The sequence below is a fragment of the Chlorocebus sabaeus genome, chromosome 17, assembly GCF_047675955.1.
Source record: "Chlorocebus sabaeus isolate Y175 chromosome 17, mChlSab1.0.hap1, whole genome shotgun sequence".
NCBI lineage: Eukaryota > Metazoa > Chordata > Mammalia > Primates > Cercopithecidae > Chlorocebus > Chlorocebus sabaeus.
In genome coordinates this window covers 36139146-36165052 of record NC_132920.1, presented here as the reverse complement: position 1 = coordinate 36165052, position 25907 = coordinate 36139146, and the positions used below count along the sequence as shown (strand labels likewise).

General features: G+C 43.2%; 2 protein-coding genes across 5 annotated transcripts in view; one reads left to right on the top strand and one right to left on the bottom strand.

Moving 5' to 3' along the window:
• The window catches only part of MAPK14 (mitogen-activated protein kinase 14), an 89611-nt gene extending 81728 nt beyond the window's left edge, over window positions 1-7883 (bottom strand). The window contains exons 1-2 of one of the 4 annotated variants that reach the window (XM_007972810.3): window positions 7736-7882; window positions 7347-7429 (exon numbers count right to left, since the gene is read on the bottom strand). Coding sequence is in view for 2 of the 4 variants with exons in the window: in XM_007972807.3 (XP_007970998.1) it covers window positions 7347-7462 (116 nt within the window). In the remaining 2 variants the exon portion in view is untranslated. The other 3 variants (XM_007972807.3, XM_007972808.3, XM_007972811.3) reach the window with 3 other exon arrangements.
• An 8377-nt stretch (window positions 7884-16260) lies between these two features.
• Window positions 16261-25907, top strand: part of SLC26A8 (solute carrier family 26 member 8) — a 74401-nt gene continuing 64754 nt past the window's right edge. Inside the window, exons 1-2 of the mRNA XM_038006012.2 lie at window positions 16261-16450; window positions 23531-23670. Coding sequence (XP_037861940.2) covers window positions 16263-16450; window positions 23531-23670 — 328 coding nt within the window. The 5' untranslated portion in view covers window positions 16261-16262. The remainder of the gene's footprint in view (window positions 16451-23530; window positions 23671-25907) is intronic.

Sequence of the window (25907 nt, the reverse complement as noted above, 5' to 3'; positions counted from 1 at the left end):
GAACACACACAATGTTTATCAATTAAGTCTGCCTATGGGCATGGTTCCAGATACCTCAAAATAATTACAACAGTAACATCAAAGATCAGTGATCTCAGATCCCCATAACATTTAATAAGAAGAAAGTTTGAAATATTTCGAGAATTGCCGGGCACGGTGGCTCACACCTATAATCCCAGCATTTGGGGAGGCCGAGGCAGGCAGATCACAAGGTCAGGAGTTTGAAAACCGCCTGATCAACATGATGAAACCCCATCTCTACTAAAAATACAAAAATTAGCTGGGCGTGGTGGCACACGCCTATAGTCCCAGCTACTCGGGAGGCTGAGGCAGGAAAATCACTTGAAACTGGAAGGCAGAGGTTGCAGTGAGCCGAGATAGCGCCACGGAACGCCAGCCTGGGCGACAGAGCGAAACTCCGTCTCAAAAAAAAAAAAAAAGAAAAAGAAAAGAAATATTGTGAGAATTACCAAAATGTGACATGGAGACATGAAGTGAGCACATGCTGTTGGTAAAGTGATGCCAATAGACTTGCTTACCACAGGGTTGTCACAAACCTTCAATTTGTAAAAAAAAAAAAAAAAAAAAAGCAATTATCTGTGAAGCATAAGATGAGTTGTGCCTGTACTTAATTTATGGGAGCACTGTGAAAGACAAACAACTCCGAATACTGATGTTTCTTTTACAAAAAACATTTCCAAGTTTAAAGAAGTTTTTGGTTATTTTTCTGATGAAATAGGTGCATGACTTCCATAGCAGCCATGAGAAGAAATTCCTAAGCTCTAAGTCAGGGGCGCCCACTTTATAATGAGACTTTTCTGAGCACTGCAGTAATTATACCTCTTAGATAAGAACAAATCAGTTTTACAACAAATTTTACTGCAAAAAGCAAAAATCTAATGTATTTTCAAAGGGCTGGAGAGGCAGTTATTTCTATTTATATCCTATATGTACATAACACAAACATGTATGGACAGTCCCAACTTTACATAAATGTACACTAAAGAATTTCAAACCAATAGGATTCATAAATTCAGGAATTAACTATTTGCACTGCCTAATAATTCCTTCAGAAAAAAATTTAATCTGGGCAATGAGTGCATTTTTGGTTTATCAGTTCTGAGAAAGAGACATGACTTTAATGGGTTAAATTAAGTCATTTCCCGTCACATAAACTGGGCAATGGCACTGGTGGGATTGCTTTCCTACACTCAAGCTCTATTCCGAGTGACTCAGCAATCCCTTTTTCACAATAGGAGGCGAACTGCATAAGAGAAGGTGCCACCACACAACCTCAGCAGCCCACATCTATCGGAAAGGAGACTACTAAAAGTAGCACTGACAAGTATGCCATTCTTTTAATGAATGAGTCCATCTATAAAATGGGGTTAATAAATATCAGCCTCCATGGAGCTAGTGAGAACTGATTGATAACGCTTTGAATGAAAACACTTTACAAACTGCAAAAATCTCTAAAAATGTCATTTAATTCTAAAGTGAGGGTGATCTACCCCAGTGAATTCTTCCATCTTTGAACTGTAGGCCCTAGAGGCTCAGCAATATCTATACTCTTGCCCATGAAAGGCAAAGTTAACACAGATCATCTCTGAGACTGGGCTAGGAAGAAATCAAAAGCAGAGTACTCCTCAGTATCAAGAAATCAAACTGCCAGAATTGAAAACCTGGAGATCCCAGATAAGCTTATTTTAAAGAAGAACCAGTGGAGGCCAGGTGCAGTGGCTTACTCCTGTAATCCCAGGACTTTGGGAGGCCAAGGTGGGCGGAGCACGCGGTCAGGAGTTCGAGACTAGCCTGACCAACACGGTAAAGTCCCGTCTCTACTGAAAATACAAAAATCAGCCAGGCGTGGTGGCGCGCACTTGTAATCCCAGCTACTCAGAAGAATTGCTTGAACCCGGGAGGCAGAGGTTGCCGTGAGCCGAGATCGTGCCACTGCACTCCAGCCTGGGCGAAAAAACAAAAACAAAAACAAAACAAAAAAAAAACAGTGGAAAAATGGGATTTGATAAATAAATGACTTTACACTCAGTTTCATATGAACTCTTTCTTAAAACAATCCTTATACATAAATAATACAAATGTTTGCCATTAATTATGTTTAAAGATTTCTTATTGACTAGCACTGGTAACATACAGGCTTAACCTTACTTTTGGTTACAAAGAAAAGAATGGAAAGCTCAGCATGGACCTACTATCACTACTAGAAAAGTAGACCATCTCACTGGTCAGGAGTCAATAAAGTCACCCTTGTATACTTAATAATGATGCATTTTTATTTCTTTGCGCCCTGGCTCATTCTAAAAAAAATAAAAAATAATTTAAAAAAAGATTTAAAATGGTGTATGGCCACTAATAGTTTAAAAAAAGTTAGCTTCACTTATTTTTATTATACTAGAATAATCTTGTTCCACAAAGCACTTAGGAAGTTATATTTTACTTCTTAGCAAGTTTTGCTATCCTTTTACCAAAGGTTTTGTTATATACTTTCTATGCTGAAGATACAGTGCACAGCACAATGCTAGAACATAGCAAGCAATCCACAAAATGTAGTTATTAAACCCACTAGACTATAAGCTCCAGTTGAGAATGGATTGTCTTGTTTCTGTCTTGTTTAGCACTCTACTTCCAGAACCTAGCTATCTGGCCCATAGTAGGTATTCAATAAACACTGTTGAATAAACAGTTGAATATGATCTAAGAGTAATTCTCAACTATCACCTCCTATTTTATGGTTACCAGTGCCCCATCTCCTCTAATCAACAGCAAGGGCCTGGAAAAACAGTACCCCAGAGGAAAGGCACTTTTAAGTTCCTGTTTGTATTTCCTTAAACTTACCACAAAGATTCTCCCCTTCTGTCCCAAAACCCCAAAATCAATGCTTTGCAACAATGTATTCTTAAACAATTTTGCTTCATTTCCCCTCACAGACAATGCATAAAGTTCCTTAAAACTGCAAGACCTAGTCTAGTTCCCTTTACCCTTTAAAGGAAAGGCATATATGTAAAACCTTATTTTGATTCATGATTGGTTATTACACAGGCTGCTACTTGTTTTTTTACTATACTTAGTATAAATTAAAATAACATAGGCTTAAAATAATTTATAAATGTTACACATCAAAGTATACCACACTTCAGAGCAATAAAATTAGGAAACTGACAAATATTTCAATGAATGAATTTTATTCATTGAAATATTCTATTCATTTATTTTCATTCTTGAAAATAAAATTCAGGGACTGGGTGTGGTGGCTCATCCCTATAATCCCAGCACTTTGGGAGGCCAACGTGGGAGAAATGCTTGAGGCCAGGAGTTTGAGACCAGCCTGGGCAACACAATAAGACCCTATCTCTACAAAATAAATAAATATTAATAAAATAAAATGCGGAGATTTTTTTGGAAGCAGACTTCAGGTCCAGTTCAAGAAGTCACACAAAAAATGCTGTGTCATTACTTTATAGTTGTAACTCCTATCTGACCTAAAACAGTAGTATCACCAACCTGATTGCCTAATCTTTGAGTCCAAATTCCCTAAATTATTTGGATTCAAATGGACTGTTATTCCCTAAAATCAAATCTGCTCTCAAAAAAATGAAGATGGATGGCCAGACACAGTGGCTCACCCCTGTAATCTCAGCACTTTGGGAGGCCAAGGTGAGCAGATCACCTGAAGTAAGGAGTTAGAGACCAGCCTGGCCAACGTGGTGAAACCCTGTCTGTATTAAAAAATACAAAAATCAGCTGGGCATGGTGTTGCGCACTTGTAATTCCAGCTACTTGGGAGCCTGAGGCAGGAGAATCGCTTGAATCCAGGAGGTGGAGGTTACAGTGAACAGAGATGGTGCCATTGCACTCCAACCTGGGCAACAGAGTAAGACTCTGTCTCAAAATAAAAAAAGAAGAAGAAGAAGAAGAGTATCATAGGCTCCAAAGTGGATTCTAAAAGAAGTTCCAAAAAATGTTTTCTGGCACACATAAAAAGGTACTCATTGAAAGAACAACTTCAGGCCCGGCACAGTGGCTCAGGCCTGTAATCCCAGCACTTTGGGAGGGCGAGGAGGGCAGATCACTCAAGGTCAGGAGTCTGAGACCAGCCTGGCCAACATGGAGAACCCTGTCTCTACTAAAAATACAAAAATTAGCTGGGTATGGTGGAGGGCACCTGTAGTCCCAGCTACTCGGGAGGCTGAGGCAGGAGAATCGCTTGAACCCAGGAGGTGGAAGTTGCAGTGAGCCGAGATGGCACCACTGCACTCAAGCCTGGGCAACAGAGTGAGACTTCATCTCAAAGAAAAGAACAACTTCAAATAACTACACCGAAACTCTGAATAAGATAACACTTAATTGTAAATCTAAATTCTGGTATTTTCATTCCAATATTAGTTATAATTGTTTATTGTTAACTGTCAAATAATTTCAGTTTCAGTTGTATTTTCCTTCACTAATATGCTGTAGGTTACATCTTAAATCCCTTTAGTAGAAAGACTACTTAAACAAGCAAGCAAATAAAAAAACTCTGCCCCCCTGGAAAGACACAAGACACTTAACAGTGCTTGTCTTTGAGAAAGACAGTAGAGTGGCTGGAGAACAAAAAACGAGACTTTTCACTGAATACCTTTTTTTTTTTTTTTTTTTTGAGATGGAGTCTGGCTCTGTCGCCCAGGCTGGAGTGCAGTGCCGCGATCTCGGCTCACTGCAACCTCCGCCTTCCGGGTTCACATCATTCTCCTGCCTCAGTCTCCCGAGTAGCTGGGACTACAGGCGCCCGACACCACACCAGGCTAATTTTTTGTATTTTTAGTAGAGACGGGGTTTCACTGTGTTAGCCAGGATGGTCTCGATCTCCGGATCTCCTGATCCACTCGCCTCGGCCTCCCAAACTATTGGGATTACAGGCTTGAGCCACCGAGCCTGGCCCACTGAATACCTTTTTAAAACTTTCAAATTTTATACAATGTCAATATATTACCTATTTTTAAAAAGCTGTTCAATAAAAGTACTTTTAAGTGTCAGATACTGCTGGCTTTTTTTTTTTTTTTTTTGAGACAGAGTCTCGCTCTGTCGCCCAGGCTGGAGTGCAGTGGCGCCATCTTGGCTCGCTGCAAGCTCCGCCTCCCGGGTTTACGCCATTCTCCTGCCTCAGCCTCCCGGTTAGCTGGGACTACAGGCGCCCCGCCACCCCGCCCGGCTACTTTTTCGTATTTTTTAGTAGAGACGGGGTTTCACCGTGTTAACCAGGATGGTCTCGATCTCCTGACCTCGTGATCCGCCCGTCTCAGCCTCCCAAAGTGCTGGGATTACAGGCTTGAGCCACCGCGCCCGTCCTCTGCTGGCTTTTATACCATAGAAAAATATACCACTAAAGAAATGTGGAGTTAATTTTAATGGTACTTCACTGTAAATCTGGATCTCCTGTTCCAGTGCAGAGCTAGTCACCAACAGTACTGAACCTTTGCAAGCAATTCAATTGGAGTTCACCCAAACCCTCTATAGTTGAGTTATTCTGCTGTTATCACTCCATTAAAATTTAAATAGCATTGAAAACAAAAACGTGATACTACAGAAATGAATGTGTCAATTCAAGAATGAAAAAATGGAAGTATATTAATGAGCTATAAAATATTAAAAGAACAATGATCCAAATACATCTTTGAAAATTAGCAAATCAACTAGATATACATAATATGTACTGAATGGATATACATATATTAACATGTATATATCGAATGTAAAATGCTGCAAATCAACTATACACACACACACTCTCTGAATGTAAAATCCTGCAAATTCCTTTAAAATGTAAACTGCCATGCTGTAAAAATGGGAGAAAGATGTCACGCTCGGTGCCATCTGCAACATAACTTAAGCAGCTTGAACTAGAAAATGCAATATGATCTGTTGCTGGACACAATTGCACAATCTCAATTACCCAGAAGATTCTACCAAACAGGAAATTCATGATGTGACTTTGGGAAACACAGAAATCATATTTAAAGATTAACACATCCAAAAGCCTGGAATTTGTTCCAAAACAAAAAACGATTTTACAGGCCCCTTTTCAAATGACGCATACAATACGAATTACTAAAACACAGAAAAAGCTAACAGTTAAATCTGATATTTAGTTTCAGATCCGTAGCTTTTAAATTATAGAAAATCTAAAATACAGGGTATAAAACCTTGAAAATTAGAGAGCAGTTAGTGAAATATTTCAGGTCTGGAAATTACATGGTATCGACTTAATTTAAAACACACTCACGGTGTAAATTAAAGCTAAAAAGTATCTCTTCCCTTCCTTTTCTATGTGGTTCCATATCCTTAGGAAAACCATCGTGTACCTCAGGCCATAAATGCAGGTAACTAGATAAATCCCTGCAAACCCTGAAAGGGACTTTTAAAACACAGTATTCGCAGGAATTATCTCAAAAAATACTTACAATACCTCCTAGCACTGTTAATAATTTTTTGATCTTGAGGGCGCCTTACAGATCTGAATCTTTCTTGCTCCAAATGAAAAAACTGTTTTGTCGAACAATACTTAAATGAGCAGTGGTATGTGACTAATCAGTGAGACTGCCAGTTTCTCAAGCTGCAGTGTTCTTGCAGGCACTACCACCGCTGCCCCTCCACAGAAAGGAAATACGCTTTCAACCGAATCGGAAACACACCACTCAAGCTGGCACAGTGTTCACCGAGATAAAGTCGGTATTTTAAGCTCTATGGATCGCTGCTAATTCAAGTGCGAATTCAAAAAAAACATTTCTCGAGATGGGATTTCGACAGAGGTTTGGGAAAGAAAAAAAAAAAAGGCCCGGAGAGAGCTCCCTTCCTGGTCAGTTTTGTTTAGATGACCGCAGTCTTCGGGTTGGGCTCTACCCTTCTGCTTCTCCCGGCAGCTCCCCAAGCTTGTCTGCTCAGACGACAGGGTCCGGCGCCACAGCGTGGGCGCATCGCGGGAGAGGGTCCTTCTGCTCCAGGTCGGGAGGGAGACCCCCAAGGAAGCAGCCCTTCCCCCGGTGCCTGCCGCCGAGCAGCAACCTTCCGAGAGGCGAAGGCGCAGGGTGCTAGCCAGAACCGAGCTCCAGCACCACCACCTACCTCTCGCAGCGGACTTGAGCGCTGCACACGGTGGACCGCAATACCCGCGTGAGTGCAGGGCGAGGGGTGCAGGAGGTGTAGAACAGGCAGAGCTCGAAGGGGCAGCAATGCCCTCCCCCGAGGAAAATTCCTGCCACTTGACGCAACGCAGAGCAGTGGTGCAGGCCTGGCTCTCGGGCGCGAGGGGCCACCCTGCCCACAGCGGCCCCAGGCCCGGCGACACTCACCACACAGAGCCATAGGCGCCGGAGCCCACTGGAGACAGGTTCTGGTAACGCTCGGGCACCTCCCAGATTGTCTTGTTCAGCTCCTGCCGGTAGAACGTGGGCCTCTCCTGAGACATTTTCCAGCGGCAGTCGCCGGGCAAGAAGGTGGCCCTATGGGGCCCCCGCCTGCACCCGCACCCTCTCCCCGGCCCTTGCTGCCCGCCCAGCCGGGCGGGGACCTTGCGCTGGTCGCCCGCGCAGGTGCGGCTGCCGCGACCCCGCAGACTCCCGCGCGCGCGGCTGCTGTCAGCCGCCGCGGCTGGATGCGCCCCTGCGACTGGGGCAAGCCCCGCTAAGGGCAGGGCCGCGCTCCGGCGCTCAAGGCTGCGCCCGCCGCGATCTCCCTGCACCTTCGTCCCTACAAGGCCGACTCCGAGCTGCGTCGCAGTACTCCGGATCCAGCTGCTGCGCCCGCTGAGGCTCCAGTGGTCGCGGTTCCACAGCCAGCAAACAGGAGCCTCCCGCAGTACTCTCGCGAGAACTGCTCCCGGGACTCTCCGAGAGCTGAGATTTTACCCAATATGGAACCTCTTCGCGGGCGGGGCTTCGTGAGAGGAGAGGATGGGAGGAGCAGTTCTCGCGAGAAGAGAGCAACAACTGGAGCCCAAAGGCAGAAACTCCCAGGGACTGTCTCCTTAAGGGCGCGAAGGCGGACCAGGGAAGGAAGAGATAAGTGGGCAGCACACGCCGCGCGCGCCCCACCGTGGCCAGCAGGGCAAATACCTGGCTCTGTGGTGGAAAACGACAGTGACAAATAGCGTGTCGGGGAGAGAGTCAAAAGATCTTTAACTGCGAGTAGTTACCAGCAGCGGAGCACCTGCTCAGCTGAACCCCCAAATTCCAAAAAACACTTGCATGAAAAAGAGACAGGTGGCAGGGCGCGGTGGCTCACGCCTGTAATCCCAGCACTTTGGGAGGCCGAAGCGGGCGGATCACCTGAGGTCGGGAGTTCGAGACCAGCCTGACCAAAATGGAGAAACCCCCGTCTCTACTAAAAATGCAAAATTAGCCGGGCGTGGTGGCGCGCACCTGGAGTCCCAGCTACTCGGGAGGCAGAGGCAGGAGAATCGCTTGAACCCGGGAGGCAGAGGTTGTGGTGAGCCGAGATCGCGCCATTGCACTCCAGCCTGGGAAACAGGAGCGAAACTCCGTCTCAAATTAAAAAAAAAAAAAAAAGTGAGAGACATGTTCTGGCCAGAAGGCTGTTGCATTCCCATCTGCTCAAGGACATATGGGTTACTCTACATGTGGGTTACTCTTCGAGATGCTGACGAAATATGTCCCAAAGGCAAATGTTAACCCTGCATCAAAGCTGAGGCTTTCCAGGGGCTGGGCGCGGTGGCTTGAGCCTGTAGTTCCAGCTTCTCGGGAGACTGAGGCAGGAGAATTGCTTGAATCCGGGAGGCGGAGGTTGCAGTGAGCGCCACTGCACTCCAGCCTGGCGTCAGAAGGAGACTCCGTCTCAAAAACAAAAAACAAAAAACAAAAAAAGCTGAGGCTTTCCATTCAAACTCTCCTAATAGTTCTTAAACTTACATGCAGAAAAATCACCCTGGGAGTTTAAGATGCAAGTTCCCAAGACTCACAGGGAGTCTAATTGGGTAGGTCAGAGGAAGGCATCAAGAGCATGTATTTTTATAATACATCTTAGGTAATTCTGATTCAGGAAAGTGTGATATCTCCCTTTGAGAAGCATTTAAAAAACCATTACACTGAAGATTTGAAACTGACTCCTATCCTGAAGAGCCATCAGTGAAGAGGATTTTAAGCATTCAACTCATGCCTCTTCGAGTAAGGAGAAGAGGGCAGAAGTCTCATCGAATTTAGGCAAGTCAACTGACCTTTCCTGAACCTTAGTTCCAGCTTCTACGAGAGAATTCCTGCCCTGCATTCCCGACTAACAGAGTCATTTGTAAAAACTAAACAAGATAAATGTGAATGGGCAAGGCATTATAACCCCATGCCTACATCCATTATCAACCTACACCTATGCTAAAGCTTGTTACAATGAGCAGAAGAATCAGATCCTGCATCATTGTCTTAGTTTCTTGTATTAGAAATAACTAGGTCCAAGCCAGGACATTTCTCAACATTTCCTGTGATTATTCTATTTTGTGTCATACACACCTTGGAGGGCTCAGACTTTGCCTATCTTGTCCCAATATCTAGCACAATGTCTATAACATAAAACATGTCCCATAAGTATTTGTTGAAAAAATTGTGAACAATGACCATGATTTCAATTTAAGAAGTGGTACAGGATTATCAGTCCTCCTCAAGGAAAGCAATATAAAACCAAAAAACAGAGTCATGGGTGATTCATGGAAAGCTGTTTTGGATCCAATGTAGCTTAGCTGGAATTCTCTTATCTACAAAAATATGATGCTTGAGAATGTTCCAAACTAGGGAGGCTAGGAAGCTTTCTAAGAAGTAATGGAGGGTGAAAGGGAAGTAAGAGCAAAAACATGGTTGTGAAGAAATGAGGGATGGGGTTGGGGGAATCGAGGGAATGAGGGAATGGTTACAAGGGGTGAGGAGGAAGCTTGGAAGTAGGAATCCTCAGAAATGCACATTTTTATCCTACAAATTGGGATGATGAGGTGAGAGTGAATGGAAGGGTAAAGATAAAGTAAGCAGTATATTCATACACTCATTCAGCCAATGTGTATTAAATGCCTACTAGGTGCCAAGCACTTGTAGTTAAAAAGTGATTAAAAACTACAGTTGCTGCCTGCGTGGAGCTTACAGTCAGTGGGAGGGCAATCATTCAACACAAATTCATTGAACACTTCCTATGTCCACCACAATGTTGTAGGCACTCATAATAAAACAGTTAATGAAAGGGATAAAAATCCCTGCCCTCATAGGGCTAAGATGATTTACAAAAAGGAATACACAAAGTGCATAATAAGGTAGACATCAACACAGTCATCAAACAAACAAGTGTAAAACTGTAACTGGGCCAAGCAGGAATACAAGGTGGAGTGTGAGACAGTGATAGGGACAGGGATAGGGTGGGAGGAGGGTAAAGGGAGTGAGTGCAGACGGCATGTCTGCATCCAGAGCCGACGATCTGGGCAGGAAGGTGTCATCCAGTGGGGAGAGCCAGGCCTGTGGGGCAGAGAGCCTATGGTTGGAGACCTGGGTAACCCTCCTAGCCTCCATTTCCTTTTACCGCTTCTGACCTGAGGAAGGCTAAGTCTTCCGGAGACGATAGTGAATTACCGTCTGTGCAGTACACATGTGCATTGCTGTATGTTCAGGGCACGAGGACTGGCACCAAATAGGCCCTCGATCAAGAATAGTAAAACCTCAGAGAGAGTAGGAGCTTCGGTACCCAGGTTTACCAAGTACCAAGGGGCTCCCACGACTCAGGTATGAGGAGGGCGACCTAGGTACCCCTTTCCCGGCTCCCTAGCCCAGCTGCTCATGCTCCCCTTCCTCGTCCCCTCCCCCACTCTCATCTTCTGCCCGCCCGGAACGTCCGCGGGCTAGGCCACAACGGCTAGGGAACCGCCGGTATCCGCGTCCGCAGCGCCGCCAGCCAGGCGGGAGCCGTGTGGGATCCCGCACTCCCGCCCCCCGCCAAGGAGCCAGGTGAGCCGCTGCCGGGAGACGCCCGGGCGCCGGGGGCTGCAGGCGGTGAGCGGCGAGGCCACAGCGGGTCCCATCGCGGGGGCTGCGTCTGTCACCGGCAGGTACCCAGGTATGCCGCAAAGCCAGGCACGCCGCAGGCGCTCAGTCAGTATCTGTGGAATGAATGAATGACGGTCGTCCCTGGGAGCTTATCTCTCAGGTATTGTCTCTACTTTCAAAGGCCGTGTGGATGGCAATGACAAGAGACAGTGTGTGCGTTTTGCAAGCTGCATCCTTTCAAATTCTCCTGTCTATATTGTCAAAGGCCCCAGCACTGATGTGCTACCTGCACCCCACCGCCTATCCCATCCATTTCCTCCCGAGGCCTGACTTCCAGGCCGTTCCTCCTCCTTTCAGACCTCACTGCTTTTGTTCATTTTATTCCCTGTGACTGAATCCCCACCCCCACCTCCTTGCCCCTTTCTTTTCATGTCAAATGCTATTGATGTGTCAGGGGCCCCTGTGAAGCCTTCTCCAGCACCCCCACCCCAATAATGAGCACCTCTCCAACACACCGTGTTACAGTCTCCACATTGCACGGAAGGTGGTTGTCCTATGTGTCCAATGGTCATCCACTTAAGGACTGTCATCTTATTAGTCATCCCTAGCCGCTATTCAAAGTGACTAAAGGATCTAAAGGCCAGGCTCTTTGCTTATATTTTTCTGTATTTCCAATACATTCTCCATAAAAACCTAGGTAGTAACACGCTTAGGGTTGTTTCTGATGGAATTACAAATGCTTATTTTCAAATTTTGGAAGTGAATTTAGCCTTTACATGATTATAGAAAACATAAGAAAGTTCAGGGGGAAGATATTCCTGGAACTAAACTAGCTTTCAAGATGTCATATCATTTAGGTCAATAGCCATAAAATTGGATTTTATTTAAACTTTTTATTCCTAACTTTTTTTTTTTTTTTTTTTTTTTGAGACAGAGTCTTGCTCTGTCTCCCAGGCTGGAATGCAGTGGTTCCATCTTGGCTCACTGCAACCTCTGCCTCCCGGGTTCAAGCAATTCTCTGCCTCAGCCTCCTGAGTGGCCAGGACTACAGGCACGCCACCACACCCAGCTAATTTTTGTATTTTTAGTAGAGAAGGGGGTTTGCCATGTTGGCCAGGCTGGTCTCAAACTCCTGACCTCAGTTGATCCAACCGCCTCGGCCTTCCGAAGTACTGGGATTACAGGCATGAGCCAGTGAGCCATGCCTGGCCTATTTTTTACTTTTAAAACACTCTGAACACAGATAATGTAAATAATTAGATGGATGGATGGATGGATGGATGGATGGATGGATGGATGGATGGATAGATAGATAAGGGTACTATGGAGGGTGAAAGAGCTAGGCCAAAAGTGCTTGTATTTTAACAGGGCCCCCAAACTTAGCACTGAAAGTCTCATGAAAGATAATCCACTATATTTATAGTGGTACTCATACTTTAATTTTTATCAGAATCACCTGGACAGCTTCTTTGCTTTTTTTTCTACCTAGCAAGACCTACTGAATCAGAAACTCTGGGGGCCCAGCAGTCTGGACAGCTTCTTAAAACATACTGATGGCCCCAGAGTTTCTGATTCAGTAGGTCTTGCTAAGTGGGGCCTACTCAACAGTAGGAGTTTCTGGTCATTGCATCTTCTTGGGAAGGGTCCTGCTAGTACATAAAATCAATGAAGAAAGACATAATGGAGCTGGAGAAATTCCAAAGAAAATTACTTAAAAAACAATAATAAGGAAACCGTGTGTTTACCCTTGCTGCTGTTAGCCAGACATTTGTTGGAGTTCCTTAAAGACAACTTTCCACCTGCTCCTTCTGGCCATCCTCACTGTGGTTGTAGGAGTTTATGACTTGATAACCTCTCCTAGATTATCATAATATTAATGGTCTCCAATTGGCTGTTTTGCCTCAGTCTCTCCTATCTCCACTGTCCAACAACTTTTTGTGATGATGGAAATGTTTTATATCTGCACTGTTTAGTAAGGTAACCACTAGCCATATGGCTGTTGAGCACTTGAAATCTAGCTAGTATAATTGAGGATCTGAACTTTTTATTTTAAGTTTAAATAGGCACATGTCACCAGTGGCTACCATACTGGACAGCTCAGCTCTAGAACACAACACTGGCACATTTCATCTTCCCAAAGTGCATCTCTGTGTGTATTACTACTTCTGCTGAAAGACTTTAAATAGGCCTGGCGCGGTGGCTCACGCCTGTAAACCCAGCACTTTGGGAGGCCGAGGCGGGAGGATCACCTAAGATAGGGAGTTCAGGACCATACAGGCCAACATGGCGAAACCCCGTCTCTACCAAATATACAAAAATTAGCCGGGTGTGGTGACGCACGCTTGTAATCCCAGCTACTTGGGAGGCTGAGGCAGGAGAATTGCTTGAACCTGGGAGGTGGAGGTTACAGTGAGCTAAGATTGCACCACTGCACTCCAGCCTTGGTGACAGAGCTGGACTCCATCTCCAAAAAAATAAAAAATAAAAAATATACATATGCATACATATGTAGATGTATATGTAAAAATATGTAAAGTAATTGACAACATTTAAAAGTCAGAAGATTCCACATAAAAATCTGGCATTATGGCTTCTCCTGGAAAAGATCAGATCTAAGCTATTCCGGGTCCCACATTGACCAATGGCAAGAATGGCTGGAGCTAAGCAGCTTCTGCTGCCTTTGCCAGCCCCACTGTTCCCACCACTCCTTGACGGTCATATTTTGCCTATTTTACACCAATCCTGCTTTAATTTCACTTTCAGAACAAAATGCTGGGTTCTAGACTCTCGATGTGACCCAGGATATCAGTTTTGTCATTAGCAGACTAATTAGGCTTGTTTAGGTTACTGGGAACAAAGAGACTACTCATGGAAGAACACTGGACAATTATATGGGGAAAGTAAGGAAGATTGGGTCTGTATTCCTATGTGTGGGGAAAGAAAGGCGGGGTGGGGGGCGGAATTCCTTACATTTTAATACACAGTTCTACCTTTTTTTCTTTTTGTGAGAGACATGAAGCACTAATCATCTTAAGTGATGTATTGTAAAATACCTCTCCCATCCTCTTACGTATTCCCCAGTCACCTCAATGGTTTAGTGAATTTGTGATCTTTAGTTCGTGGTTGTTATACAGCATACTACTGCTACGCAATGCTTTGAGGGTAAAAATACAATATATAACTATGGCCCAATTACTTACGTTTTCTAAAATCTTAGTTTTACACTTGTAAAATGAAAGAAATAGTAGTACTGGTATTATTGTGGAAATTTAATGACATAACTCGTGAAAAAATCTAGTGCAATGCATGGCATAGGATAAATGCCCAATAAATGTTGGTGATGATGATGATGATGATGATTGTTCTGAAGGAAAACAAAGTTGCTGACACATTAAACTTATTTGTGGCATCACCCATCATCTATATAATTGTGTAATCTATATAATTTGAGGGTTTACCAATATATTTATAGGTATGTGGTTTATACATATGCTTTTCTACATTTATGTGGAAGAATTTTAGAGTTTATGCTTTTCTTATTGTTCAAAAACATAGATTATTAAGAATGGTTATACTTTCTCCCAGAGATGGATTCCTATCCATCCTCATTTACTCTATCTTTTCAATCTTTTTAAAAAACAGGATAATATAGATACATTTTCTTTTTCTTGTTGTTTTTTTTTTTTTTTTTTGAGACAGAGTCTTGCTCTGTCGCCCAGGCTGGAGTGCAGTGGTGTGATCTTGGCTCACTGCAAGCTCCACCTCCCGAGTTCATGTCATTCTCCTGCCTCAGCCTCCCAAGTAGCAGGGACTACAGGCACCCACCACCACGCCCGATTAATTTTTTTTTTTTTTTTTGTATTTTTAGTAGAGATGGGGTTTTGCCATGTTAGCCAGGATGGTCTCAATCTCCTGACCTCATGATCCACCTGCCTTGGCCTCCCAAAGTGCTGGGATCACAGGTGTGAGCCACCGCACCCGGTCAATTTTTTTTTTTTTTTTTTCTTTTTGAGACAGGGTCTTGCTCCGACACCCAGGCTGGAGTACAGTGGTGCGATGCTGGCTCACTGCAACCTCTACCTGCTGGGCTCAGGTGATCCTCCCACCTCAGCCTCCTGAGCAGCTAGTACTACATGCCCATGCCATCACGCCCAGCTAATTTTGTTTCTATTTTTAGTAGAGACAGGGTTTCACCATGTTGCCCAGTCTAGTCTCAAACTTCTGTAGCTTTTTCTGCTACACCATGAGGCCACTAACTGTATACTTGGCAGTCATTCAAGAAATATTTGTTAAGGGCCTGCTAAGTTGCTAAGTGAAAACCATTATTTTGGGTCCTGGGGCTGCTGCTGTGAATAGTCACAGTCCTGCCTCCTGGTCTTGCTGTTTTTTTTTTTTTTTTTTTGAGACGGAATCTGGCTCTGTTGCCCAGGCTGGAGTGCAGTGGCGCGATCTCGGCTCACTGCAAGTTCCGCCTCCCTGGTTCACGCCATTCTCCTGCCTCAGCCTCCTGAGTAGCTGGGACTACAGGCGCCCACCACCATGCCCGGATAATTTTTTGTATTTTTAGTAGAGATGGGGTTTCACCTTGTTAGCCAGGATGGTCTCAATCTCCTGACCTCGTGATCCGCCCGCCTCGGCCTCCCAAAGTGCTGGGATTACAGGTGTGAACCACTGCGCCCAGCCCCTGGCCTTACATTTTGTGGGGGAAACAGACAGTGGACAAACAGACAAATAATGAATCAGGTACTGGCAAGTGCTGTGAAGAAAAGTAAATGGTAAAGGGGTAATGATGGCTGCTATTTTAGAGAAGGAGTTAGAAGACTTGTATTGAGCACTTAACCCTTCATATGGACTTCTTCATATATGCTGGATAGGGAGCATTTTCAGTGAAAATTGTTGATTAATACTGTCTATCTCTTGATCATTTTCCTACAACATATCAACGCAATTGAATATAAAGAAAACTAGGCCTCCCACCAGGACACCTGGGTTCTAGTCCTGGCTCTAATAAGTATCAAACAGCAAAGACTGTTTAAACTTCTGGGTTTTGTTGTCTCCATTTGAAAAATGAAAAGAATACACATAAAATTATACAACATTGAGAAAGAGTTTTGTACAACTGAAAGATGCTATGCAAGTGTAAAACATTATTATATAGGAATTTTATTTCCTCAAAAATACGCTGAGGATCTGGATTACTGAAAATGCTTTTTTATTTGATCTTTTCCCACTCATCCAGGAATGGCACAACTAGAGAGGAGCGCCATCTCTGGCTTCAGCTCTAAGTCCAGGCAAAGCTCATTCCCATATGATGTTAAACGTGAAGTATACAATGAGGAGACCTTTCAACAGGAACACAAAAGGAAGGCCTCCTCATCCGGGAACATGAACATCAACATCACCACCTTCACACACCATGTCCAGTGCCGGTGCGTGTGTCTAATCATTCAGCCGCCACCGAGCGGGGCAGGACTGAAACCTAACCTGACTCCTTTGGTGTCCACTTCTCTTTCTTGTCTAAGTTCCTGTAATCAGAATCCTGTAGTTGATTGTGTAATTTTTCTTCAGTCATTTTTGTGGTTTGTCTTGTAGTACCTTTTTGATTGTAAACTTCCTGGGCATAAAGATCTTGGGTGTCCCTACAGTATCTAAGGAGGATATTTCATAATTCCATTGTTCAATCAACCACGACTACCAGACTCCTGACCAAAAATAAGATAGCCAGCAAGACACAGTGGCTCACACCTGTAATCCCAGCACTTCAGGAGGCCAAGGCAGGCAGATCACTTGAGTCCAGGAGTTTAGACCAACCTGGGCAACATGGTGAAACCCCGTCTCTACTAAAAAAACAAAAATTAGCTGGGTGTGGTGGCACGTGCCTGTAATTCCAGCTGCTCAAGAGGCTGAGGCATGAGAATTGCTTGAACCTGGGAGGCGGAGGTTGCAGTGAGCCGAGATTGCGCCACTGCACTCCAGCCTGAGCAACAGAGCAAGACTCCGTCTCAAAATAAATAAATAAATAAGATAGCCATGGTGAACTGATGAATGGTAGGGGAATGAGATTTTTCTAGTCTCATATCCAGCAGGGCCCACATGGTGGTACTCATGGTCACCAAGGTAGAATCTACCACCACCACCTCTGATACCCACTGTGACTGGCTAGGTCCTGCAGTACAGGGGCTCTTAGCCTGTTTTTGTGCTTTGAACCTCCTAGCAGTCTGATAAAGTTAATCAACCTCTTTCAGAATAATTTTTAAAATGTTTTTTATTGCAGTGAAATATGTCTCACATAAAATTGGCTATTTTGACCATTTTTAAATATACAATTCAGTGGCATGATTGACATTTGCAATGTTGTGCAACCACCACCGCTATCTATTTCCAAAACTTTTTCATCACCTCAAACAGAAATTCTGTTAAGCAATAATTCCCCATTTCCCCTCCCCTCAGCCCAAGTAACCTCTCTTCTGCTTTCTGTCTCTATGAATTTGCCTGTTCTAGCTATTTCATTTAAGTAGAATCATACAATATGTTTGTCTTTTTGTGTCTGACTTCTTTCACTTAGCGTAAGGTTTTCAAGGTTCATCCCTATTGTAGCATGTATTAGAAGTTCATTTCATTCTATGGCTGAATAATATTCTCTTGTATTTATATACCACATTTTGTTTATCCATTCATTAATGGACATCTGAGTTGTTTCTACCACCATTAGGCTACTGTAAATAACGCTGCCATGAACATTGGCACAAAAGATTTGTTTGAATCTGTTTAGGGATATAACTAGGACTAGAATTGTTGAATCACATCATAAATCTGTGGTAAATTTAACTTTTTAAGGAACTGCCAAACTGTTTTCCACAGTAGCTGCACCACTTTACATTTTCACTGGCAACATACAATTTCTCCATGTCCTCTCCAACATTTGTTATTTTCCATTTTTTTAATTATAGCCAACTTATTAGGTATGAAATGATATCTCATTGTGGTTTTCTGTTTTTGCTTTTGTTTTGCATTTTCCTGATGACTAAAGATGATGAGTATCTTTTGGTGTGTTTATTGGTTAATTATTTATCTTCTTTGGAGAAATGTCTATTCATTTCCTTTGTCCTTTGTAAAATTAGGTTGTCTTTTTGTTGTTGAGTTATAGGAGTTCTTCATATATTCTGGATATTAAACTTCTATCAGATATATGTTTGTAAATCTTACATAATTTGTCAATATTTTCTCCCATTCTGTAGGTTTCACTCTGTTGATAGTGTCCTTTGATGTAGAAAAGTTTTTTGGTGTTTTGTTTTGTTTTGTTGAGATGGAGTTTCACTCTTGTTGCCCAGGCTGGAGTGCAATGGCACAGTCTCCGCTCACTGAAACCTCTGCCTCCCGGGTTTGAGCGATTCTCCTGCCTCAGCCTCCCGAGTAGTGGGGACTACAGGCACATGCCACCACGCCCAGGTAATTTTTGTATTTTTAATAGAGATGGGGTTTCCCCAAGTTGGCCAGGCTGGTTTTAAACTCCTGACCTCAGGTGATCTGCCCGCTTTAGCCTCCCAATGTGCTGGGATTACAGGTGTGAACTACCACACCTGGCTGATGTAGAAAAGTTTTTAATTTTGATGAAATCCAATTTTTCTGTATTTTCTTTTGTTGCCTGGACTTCTGGTGCCGTATTTAAGAAACTATTATCAAATTCAAGATCATTCAAGATCATGCATATTTTCTTTTCTTTCTTTTCTTTTCTTTTTTTTTTTTTTTTTTTTTTTTTTTTTTTGCAGTGGCGCAATCTCCACTCACTGCAACCTCCACCTCCCAAGTTCAAGCAATTCTCCTGCCTCACCTCCCAAGTATCTGGGACTACAGGTGCACGCCACCATGCCTGGCTAATTTTTGTATTTTTAGTAGAGATGGGATTTCACCAAATTGGCCAGGCTGGTCTCGAACTCCTGACCTCACATGATCTGCCTGCCTTGGCCTCCCAAAGTGCTGGGATTACAGGCGTGAGCCACTGCTCTGGGCCAAGATGGTGCATATTTTCATCTGTGTTTCCTTCTGTGAATTTTATAGTTTTAGCTTTTAAATTTAGGTCTTTGATCCTTTTTGAAGTAATGTTTGTATATAGTGTAAGGTAAAGGTCCAGCTTTATTCTTTTACATGTAGATATTCCATTTTCCCAGGACAATTTGTTAAAGAGATTGTCTTCACCTAGTAAATGGTCCTGGCCAAATAATTGTTTAATGCATAAAATAAGCAGGATTATAAGGAAAACCAGTTACATTGAAATACAGTTATCTAAATATCAAAAATACCAAAATTCTGTTATTTAATAATATAGGTCTAATAACTACCATAATTTCAAAGTAGTGATGAATGTAACTAATATTTCAAATCTCCTTAGCAATTGTAATGTATATAGAAATGTTTGTGATTTCTACTGTTGACAAAGTCAAGTTCTGCTGATACTACTGTGGTTTGTTGCCAACATTCATAATTGAAGGAAATGCTAAAGAGGTTAGTGAAGTAAAGATATAAGTTCTCCTACGTAACTTCACATATATCCCCAAATACTATCTACAGATCCCTTGGGGGTCCACAGACCTCAGGTTAAGAATCCAGGCCGGGTGCAGTGGCTCGCACCTATAATCCCAGCACTTTGGGAGGCCGAGGCGGGTGGATCACTGAGGTCAGGAGTTTGAGACCATCCTGGCCAACATGGTGAAACCCCGTCTCTACTAAAAATACAAAAATTAGCTGGGCTTGGTGGCATGCGCCTGTAGTCCCAGCTACTTGAGAGGCTGAGGCAGGAGAACCGCTTGAACCTGGGAGGCAGAGGCTGCAGTGAGCTGAGATCATGCCACTGTACTCCAGCCTGGCAATAGAGTGAGACTTGTCTCAAAAAGAAAAAAAAAAGAATCCTCATGACCTACATCATTATAGCAATCGTAATTACTCAAGTTGTCATCACTCACACTCTGAATTTACTAGTCCTTCTTGTCCCCTGGTTTATCACCCACAATTGGCACGTGTTGGTATGTTGGCATGTTGGTGACAATTGTGGAAGGTCCCTACATAGCCCTGATGCAGACTGTCCCTTCCTTGAAACATTTTCCTTTGTCCACATCCTGCCTTTTGTAAGTTGTGCTCTTGGATATCCCTCTCTAGTCCTCTCACTTCCTCTGCTCCATGATGGATCCGGGGACATGTGCCAAAGAGGGTATTTGGGGGCAACATTGGCTTTGTCTCTATAAAATGATGGTCTTTTCCCCTAACTTTACCCTCATTATAAAAAATTATTCCCAGTGAAATTTCAACCTAACTCCTTTCTACCTTTCTTAGACTTGCCATCCAGACACTTAAATCTGACCCATTCTGCCTCCCATAAGCTTTCTAGCAACTGTCACTCCCTACTTCTAAAACACACAGTTCTCTCCACTTCTGAATTTTGACCAGAAAGGCAGCACAGCACAGTAGTTAAGAGCACAGTTCTAGCTGGGCGCAGTGGCTCATGCCTGTAATCCTACCACTTTGGGAGGCTGAGGCTGGCAGATCACGAGGTCAGGAGTTCAAGACCAGCCTGGCCAACATGGTGAAACCCCATCTCTATTAAAAATACAAAAATTAGCTGGGCATGGTGGCGTGTGCCTGTAATCCCAGCTACTCGGGAGGCTGAGGCAGGAGAATTGAGACCAGAATGCAGAGGTTTCAGTGAGCTAAGATTGCGCCACTGCCCTCCAGCCTGGGCTACAGAGTGAGACTCCATCTCAAAAAAAAAAAAAAAAAAAAAAAGCACAATTCTGAAGCCAGGCTGCCTGATTTTGAATACTAGTCCTGCTGCTTCTCAGCTGTGTGACCTTAGGTAAGCTATTCAACCCTGCTGTGCCTCAGTTTCCTTTTCTGTAAGATCAACATGATAATAGTACCTGCCTTATAAAGTGATTATGAGGTTTTAAAGAGTATTTGTAAAGCAACTAGGAAATAGCACTAGATAAATGAGGTTTTTTTTCTTTCTTTTCTTTTTTTTTTTTTTTTTTTTGAGACGGAGTATTACCATGTCATCCATGCTAGAGTGCAGTGGCACTCTCTCAGCTCACTGCAACCTCCGCCTCCCAGGTTCAAGCGATTCTTCTGCCTCAGGCTCCCAAGCAGCTGGGACTACAAACCTGGCTAATTTTTGTATTTTTAGTAGAGATGGGGTTTCACCATATTGGCCAGGCTGGTCTCAAACTCCTGACCTTGTGATCCGCCCACCTCAGCCTCCCAAAGTGCTGAGATTACAGGCGTGAGCCACCGCGCCTGACCATAAGTGAGTTTTTTAATGTAAATAAAATAATATTTTAACCCTATCTCTTTCTTTCTGCAGAAAACCTCTTAATATCTTTCCTCATTTTCTTCCTCTTTAACAACTGCAAATCCCCCCCTTATCAAAATCTCCTCTGTGCTTTCATTTTGATTCTTCTATTTCTCACTTTTAAGATGTCTTAACTGAAATCCAGATTCATGTCTAAATGCTAATACTGTTTCCCCATCAGCTTCAACTTCCATTCCTCTAATTCCCTCCTTAGTTCCTGTCACTCTTAAAGCCTCATTACTCCATGTCCATTGTATTTTTCACCATGGGGAAGAGCTTTGATGACTTTGCCTTGGGTGGCTGGCTGGTCTTTCCCTAAGTGACACACAGAGAGGAAGGGAGACTGAACCAGGTGAAGGAACAAACTGTTCCAGTGTCATGCTCTACTCTCCTCCACAGAGGCTCGTAATTAGAAAAAGCATACTTTGTACACCTGCCACACACCCAGGGACTCTCCTAAGAACAGCAATGTGATGTTCCTTCCAAACCAATGGTCTTGCTCATGGCTGTCAAGCAGCATTTCACAGCTGCCAACAGGAAATTTGGAGGCAGGAGAGTGGCTAGAACACTGAGCTAAAATCAAGGACCTTGTTTCTAGACCCATCTCTGCTCATTCCTGTGACCTTGGTAAAGTCATATTTATTTGGCATTAATTACCTTAGCAATAGTAATGCCCATAGTTGTGAGAGTAAAACATATGTAAAATTACTTCTTGTCTGAGCACGCACTTCAGCCCTGACTACGTTAAAGTTATATTTGTTGTTGTAGTCAAATCCCAATTATCTAGCTCAGTTTACACACGAAAAATCCTCATACTTTTTGCTTTCAACCCATGCTAAGATCTAAATAACAAAAAGCAATTTAAAACCAAATTGGTTTTCCTGGTTGATTAATGATGATTCTGTCATTTTAGATGATCTGAAAGTTAAAGCAGGTTTTCTCAATCTCAGGATCATTGACATTTTGGACCAGAAAATTCTTTCTTGTGGAGAATTGGTCTGTGCATTCTGTGATGTTTAGCCTCTACCCACTTGCCAATTGCAAGAGTCAAAAATGTCTCTGGGCCAGGCACAGTGGCTTATGCCTGTAATCTTAGCACTTTGGGAGGCCGAGGCGAGCAGATCACCTGAGGTCCGGAGTTTAAGACCAGCCTGGCCAACATGGTGAAACCCCACTTCTATTGAAAATACAAAAATTAGCCAGGCATGGTAGCACATGCCTGTAATCCCAGCTACTCAGGAGGCTGAGGTAGGAGAATTGCTTGAACCCGGGAGGCAGAGGCTGCAGTGAGCCAAGATCGTGCCACTGCACTCCAGCCTGGGCGACAGAGCAAGACTCCATCTCAAAAAAAAAAAGTCTCTGGACATTGCCACATGTACACAGGGGAACAAAACTGCATCTAGTTGAGATCTACTGGGCTAAAGGATAATAAAGTCTTATTTTATAAAGTTGTTTCTTTACATAACTAAGTCCTTAAGCACAGGACTTCATATTCTGTATTTTCTACTAATTTCTACGTGTCACAGGTCAAGGCCAGAGTAAATGTTTGGTAAAAATTTTAGTGCCATGCTCTCCTCTCCTCCACAGAGGGTCATAATTAGAAAGAACACACTTTGTGCACCTGCCTCGCACTTGGGGACTCTCCTAATTGGGAATGACATGAATATGTTAACTGCCCTTCCGCCTATCAGTGTCACACTTCAAAACACTGTCCTTGTCAAGAGAAAACAACATCAGTCCATTTTTCTACTGGAAAATTGGTAGGTTTAATTCTTCCCAAACATCCTATGAAAACACAGAACTGATTACATGCTGGATGTGTATGGCTTAGTTCTTGACATATACATAGCACTTGGTTCTGAAGCTAAGGTGATTTAGTCTCCCAGGGAACATGTGGCGATGTCTGGAGACATTGTTGTTGTTAGCTGTCACAGCAGAAGGAGGGAGTTCTACTGATATCAAATGTGTAGAGATGAGGGATGCTGCTAAACATCCTGCAATGCACAGGACAGCCCAACAACAAAGAATGATCTGGTCCAATATGTCAAACTGTCAGTAGTGCTTACAAGACTCTGCTTTTTCTTGGCTATGTGGGCCAAATGCCTTTTATTAGCAATGCGGGCATTTTCTTTGGAGAAACTAACCAAGTCTCTGCTCTTCTCTCACACAGCTGCTCATGGCACAGGTTCCTACGATGCATGCTTACAATCTTTCCCTTCCTAGAATGGATGTGTATGTATCGATTAAAAGATTGGCTTCTTGGAGACTTACTTGCTGGTATAAGTGTTGGCCTTGTGCAAGTTCCCCAAGGTAAGGAAGATATGAAGCCTGTTCATCCAAAGACAATGTATCAGACCTTGTCCACATGCCCAGGGTAAACAATTACTTGTGCTAGATGAATAGAAAAAAAATACTGAATTTTATTCACAGCATTACCATTTGTTCCCTTATCTGCCAGATTTCTAATGTCTCCAGGGTGGTTCCAAAGGACTTGGTTTAGTTTAGACCCCTGAATGCTTTCCAGAGTACTTGTAACATCCACTCTTTGTTATTTTTTTCCTTAACTAGTTATTTCATACTCATGACTATAATACATCTCACTTGGCATTGGTTTTACCTAGAAAGGGGAAGGATAGGCTGGGCACAGTGGCTCATGCCTGTAATCCCAGCACTTTGGGAGGCCAAGGCAGGCAGATTGCTTGAGCTCAGGAGTTCCAGACCAGCCTGGCTAACATGGTGAAACTCTGTCTCTACAAAAACATACAAAAATTAGCAGGTCCTGGTGACTTGTGCTTGCAGTCTTAGTTACTCTGGAGGCTGAGGTGGGAGGATCACCAGAGCCCAGGAGGTTGAGGCTGTAGTGAGCAGTGATCACACCACTGCACTCCAGCCTGGGCAACAAAGCAAGACCCTGTCTCAAAAAAGAAGAATAAGGTAAAGGATAGGAAACATAGCATGCCAGCATCTCTCCAGCAAGTGACAAGCAATCCAGTGCCCACTCTTTGGTCTTCCAAGTAGCAGTTCAGATGTAAGACAACAAGATCACACAGATAGGTGTGGGAGCTTATCTGGGCTTTATAAACTCGTTTCCCGAATAGGAATCAACAACTCTTGTAACAGTTCCATAAATATTGCTTCCAGAGTCCCACAAGGGACAAGAGTCACTATGCTCAGAGAATCCCAAAGGTAGGGCTTCCAACTGGATATATCTTTCATTCACAGTCCTCTTGGTCCAGATGGAATATACTATTTGGGCTCGTTTTTACCATAAGCAATTCTGCCTGGTAACACAGTTGCCATTCTACCATTATAAGGTTTCCAGGGAAACAGAGCTAGAAAGTTAACCCAAGATCAAATTAATCCTCAAAAAATAGAATGGGTTTTATATATCCTTTACTCACAGTAGTTTATAGTTCCCCAGATAGTCTTTAAACACCTCCATTTCTCTATTTTTCTGAGGCCCAGCAGGCAGGGTTGAAGCCTGTGATCAGGCAGGCTGTGGATAGCACAAAAGAGGTCAAGAACATAAACAAGTTGTGGCTGAAATCCAACTCTAGTACAGCACTGTTAACTGGGGAAAACAGATGACTTTTTAAATCTTTACTTACTTATTTGTTTCTAAATTATCAAATAATAAAATTGGCTTTTTTTCCCTTTTGGTGTATACTCAGATTGATTTTAACACATATGGCTGAGACTGGTGGCTTATGCCTGTAATCCCAGCACTTTGGGAGGCCTGGGCAGGCAGATTGATTGAGATCAGGAGTTTGAGACCAGCCTAGGCAACATAGCAAAACCCCATCTCTACTAAAAATACAAAAATTAGCTGGGCATGGTGGTGTGCACCTGTAATCCCAGCTACTTGGGAGGCTGAGGCAGGAGAATTGCTTGAATCCAGGAGGTGGAGGTTGCAGTGAGCCAAGATGGTGCCACTGCACTCCAGCCTGGGTGACAGAGTGAGACTCCGTCTCAAAAACAAAAAACAAACAAACAAAAAAAAACCACAGATATAGATTTGTGTAACCACCACCACAATTGATGCAGAGCAGTTCCATCACCTCCAGAACTCTCATGCCATGCTTTTAAAGTCACATCCCCCTGCCGATCTATAACCCTTAGCAACCATTGATCTGTTCTTTAGCACCATAATTCTGTCTTTTTGAGCACATCATATAAATGGAATCATACAGTATGTAAATTTCAAAGGCTGGCTTCTTTCATTATGCATTATGCCTTTGAGATTCATGCAAATTGTTGTGTGTATCAATAGTTAATTTTTATTGCTTAGTAATATTCTACTATACGGATATATCACAGCTTTTTGTTAATCCATTCACTTGTGGATAGAGATTGTGTTTCCAGTTTTGGTCTCTCACAAACGAAGTTGCTATGAACATTCATGCACAGGTTTTGTGTGAACATAGTTTTTATTTCATTAAGTTGGAGCTGGTCACAAGGTACGTGTATGTTTAACTTTATAAGAAACCACCAAACTGTTTTCCAGAGTGGTTTTTGCTACTATTTTACATCCCCACCAGCAAAGCATA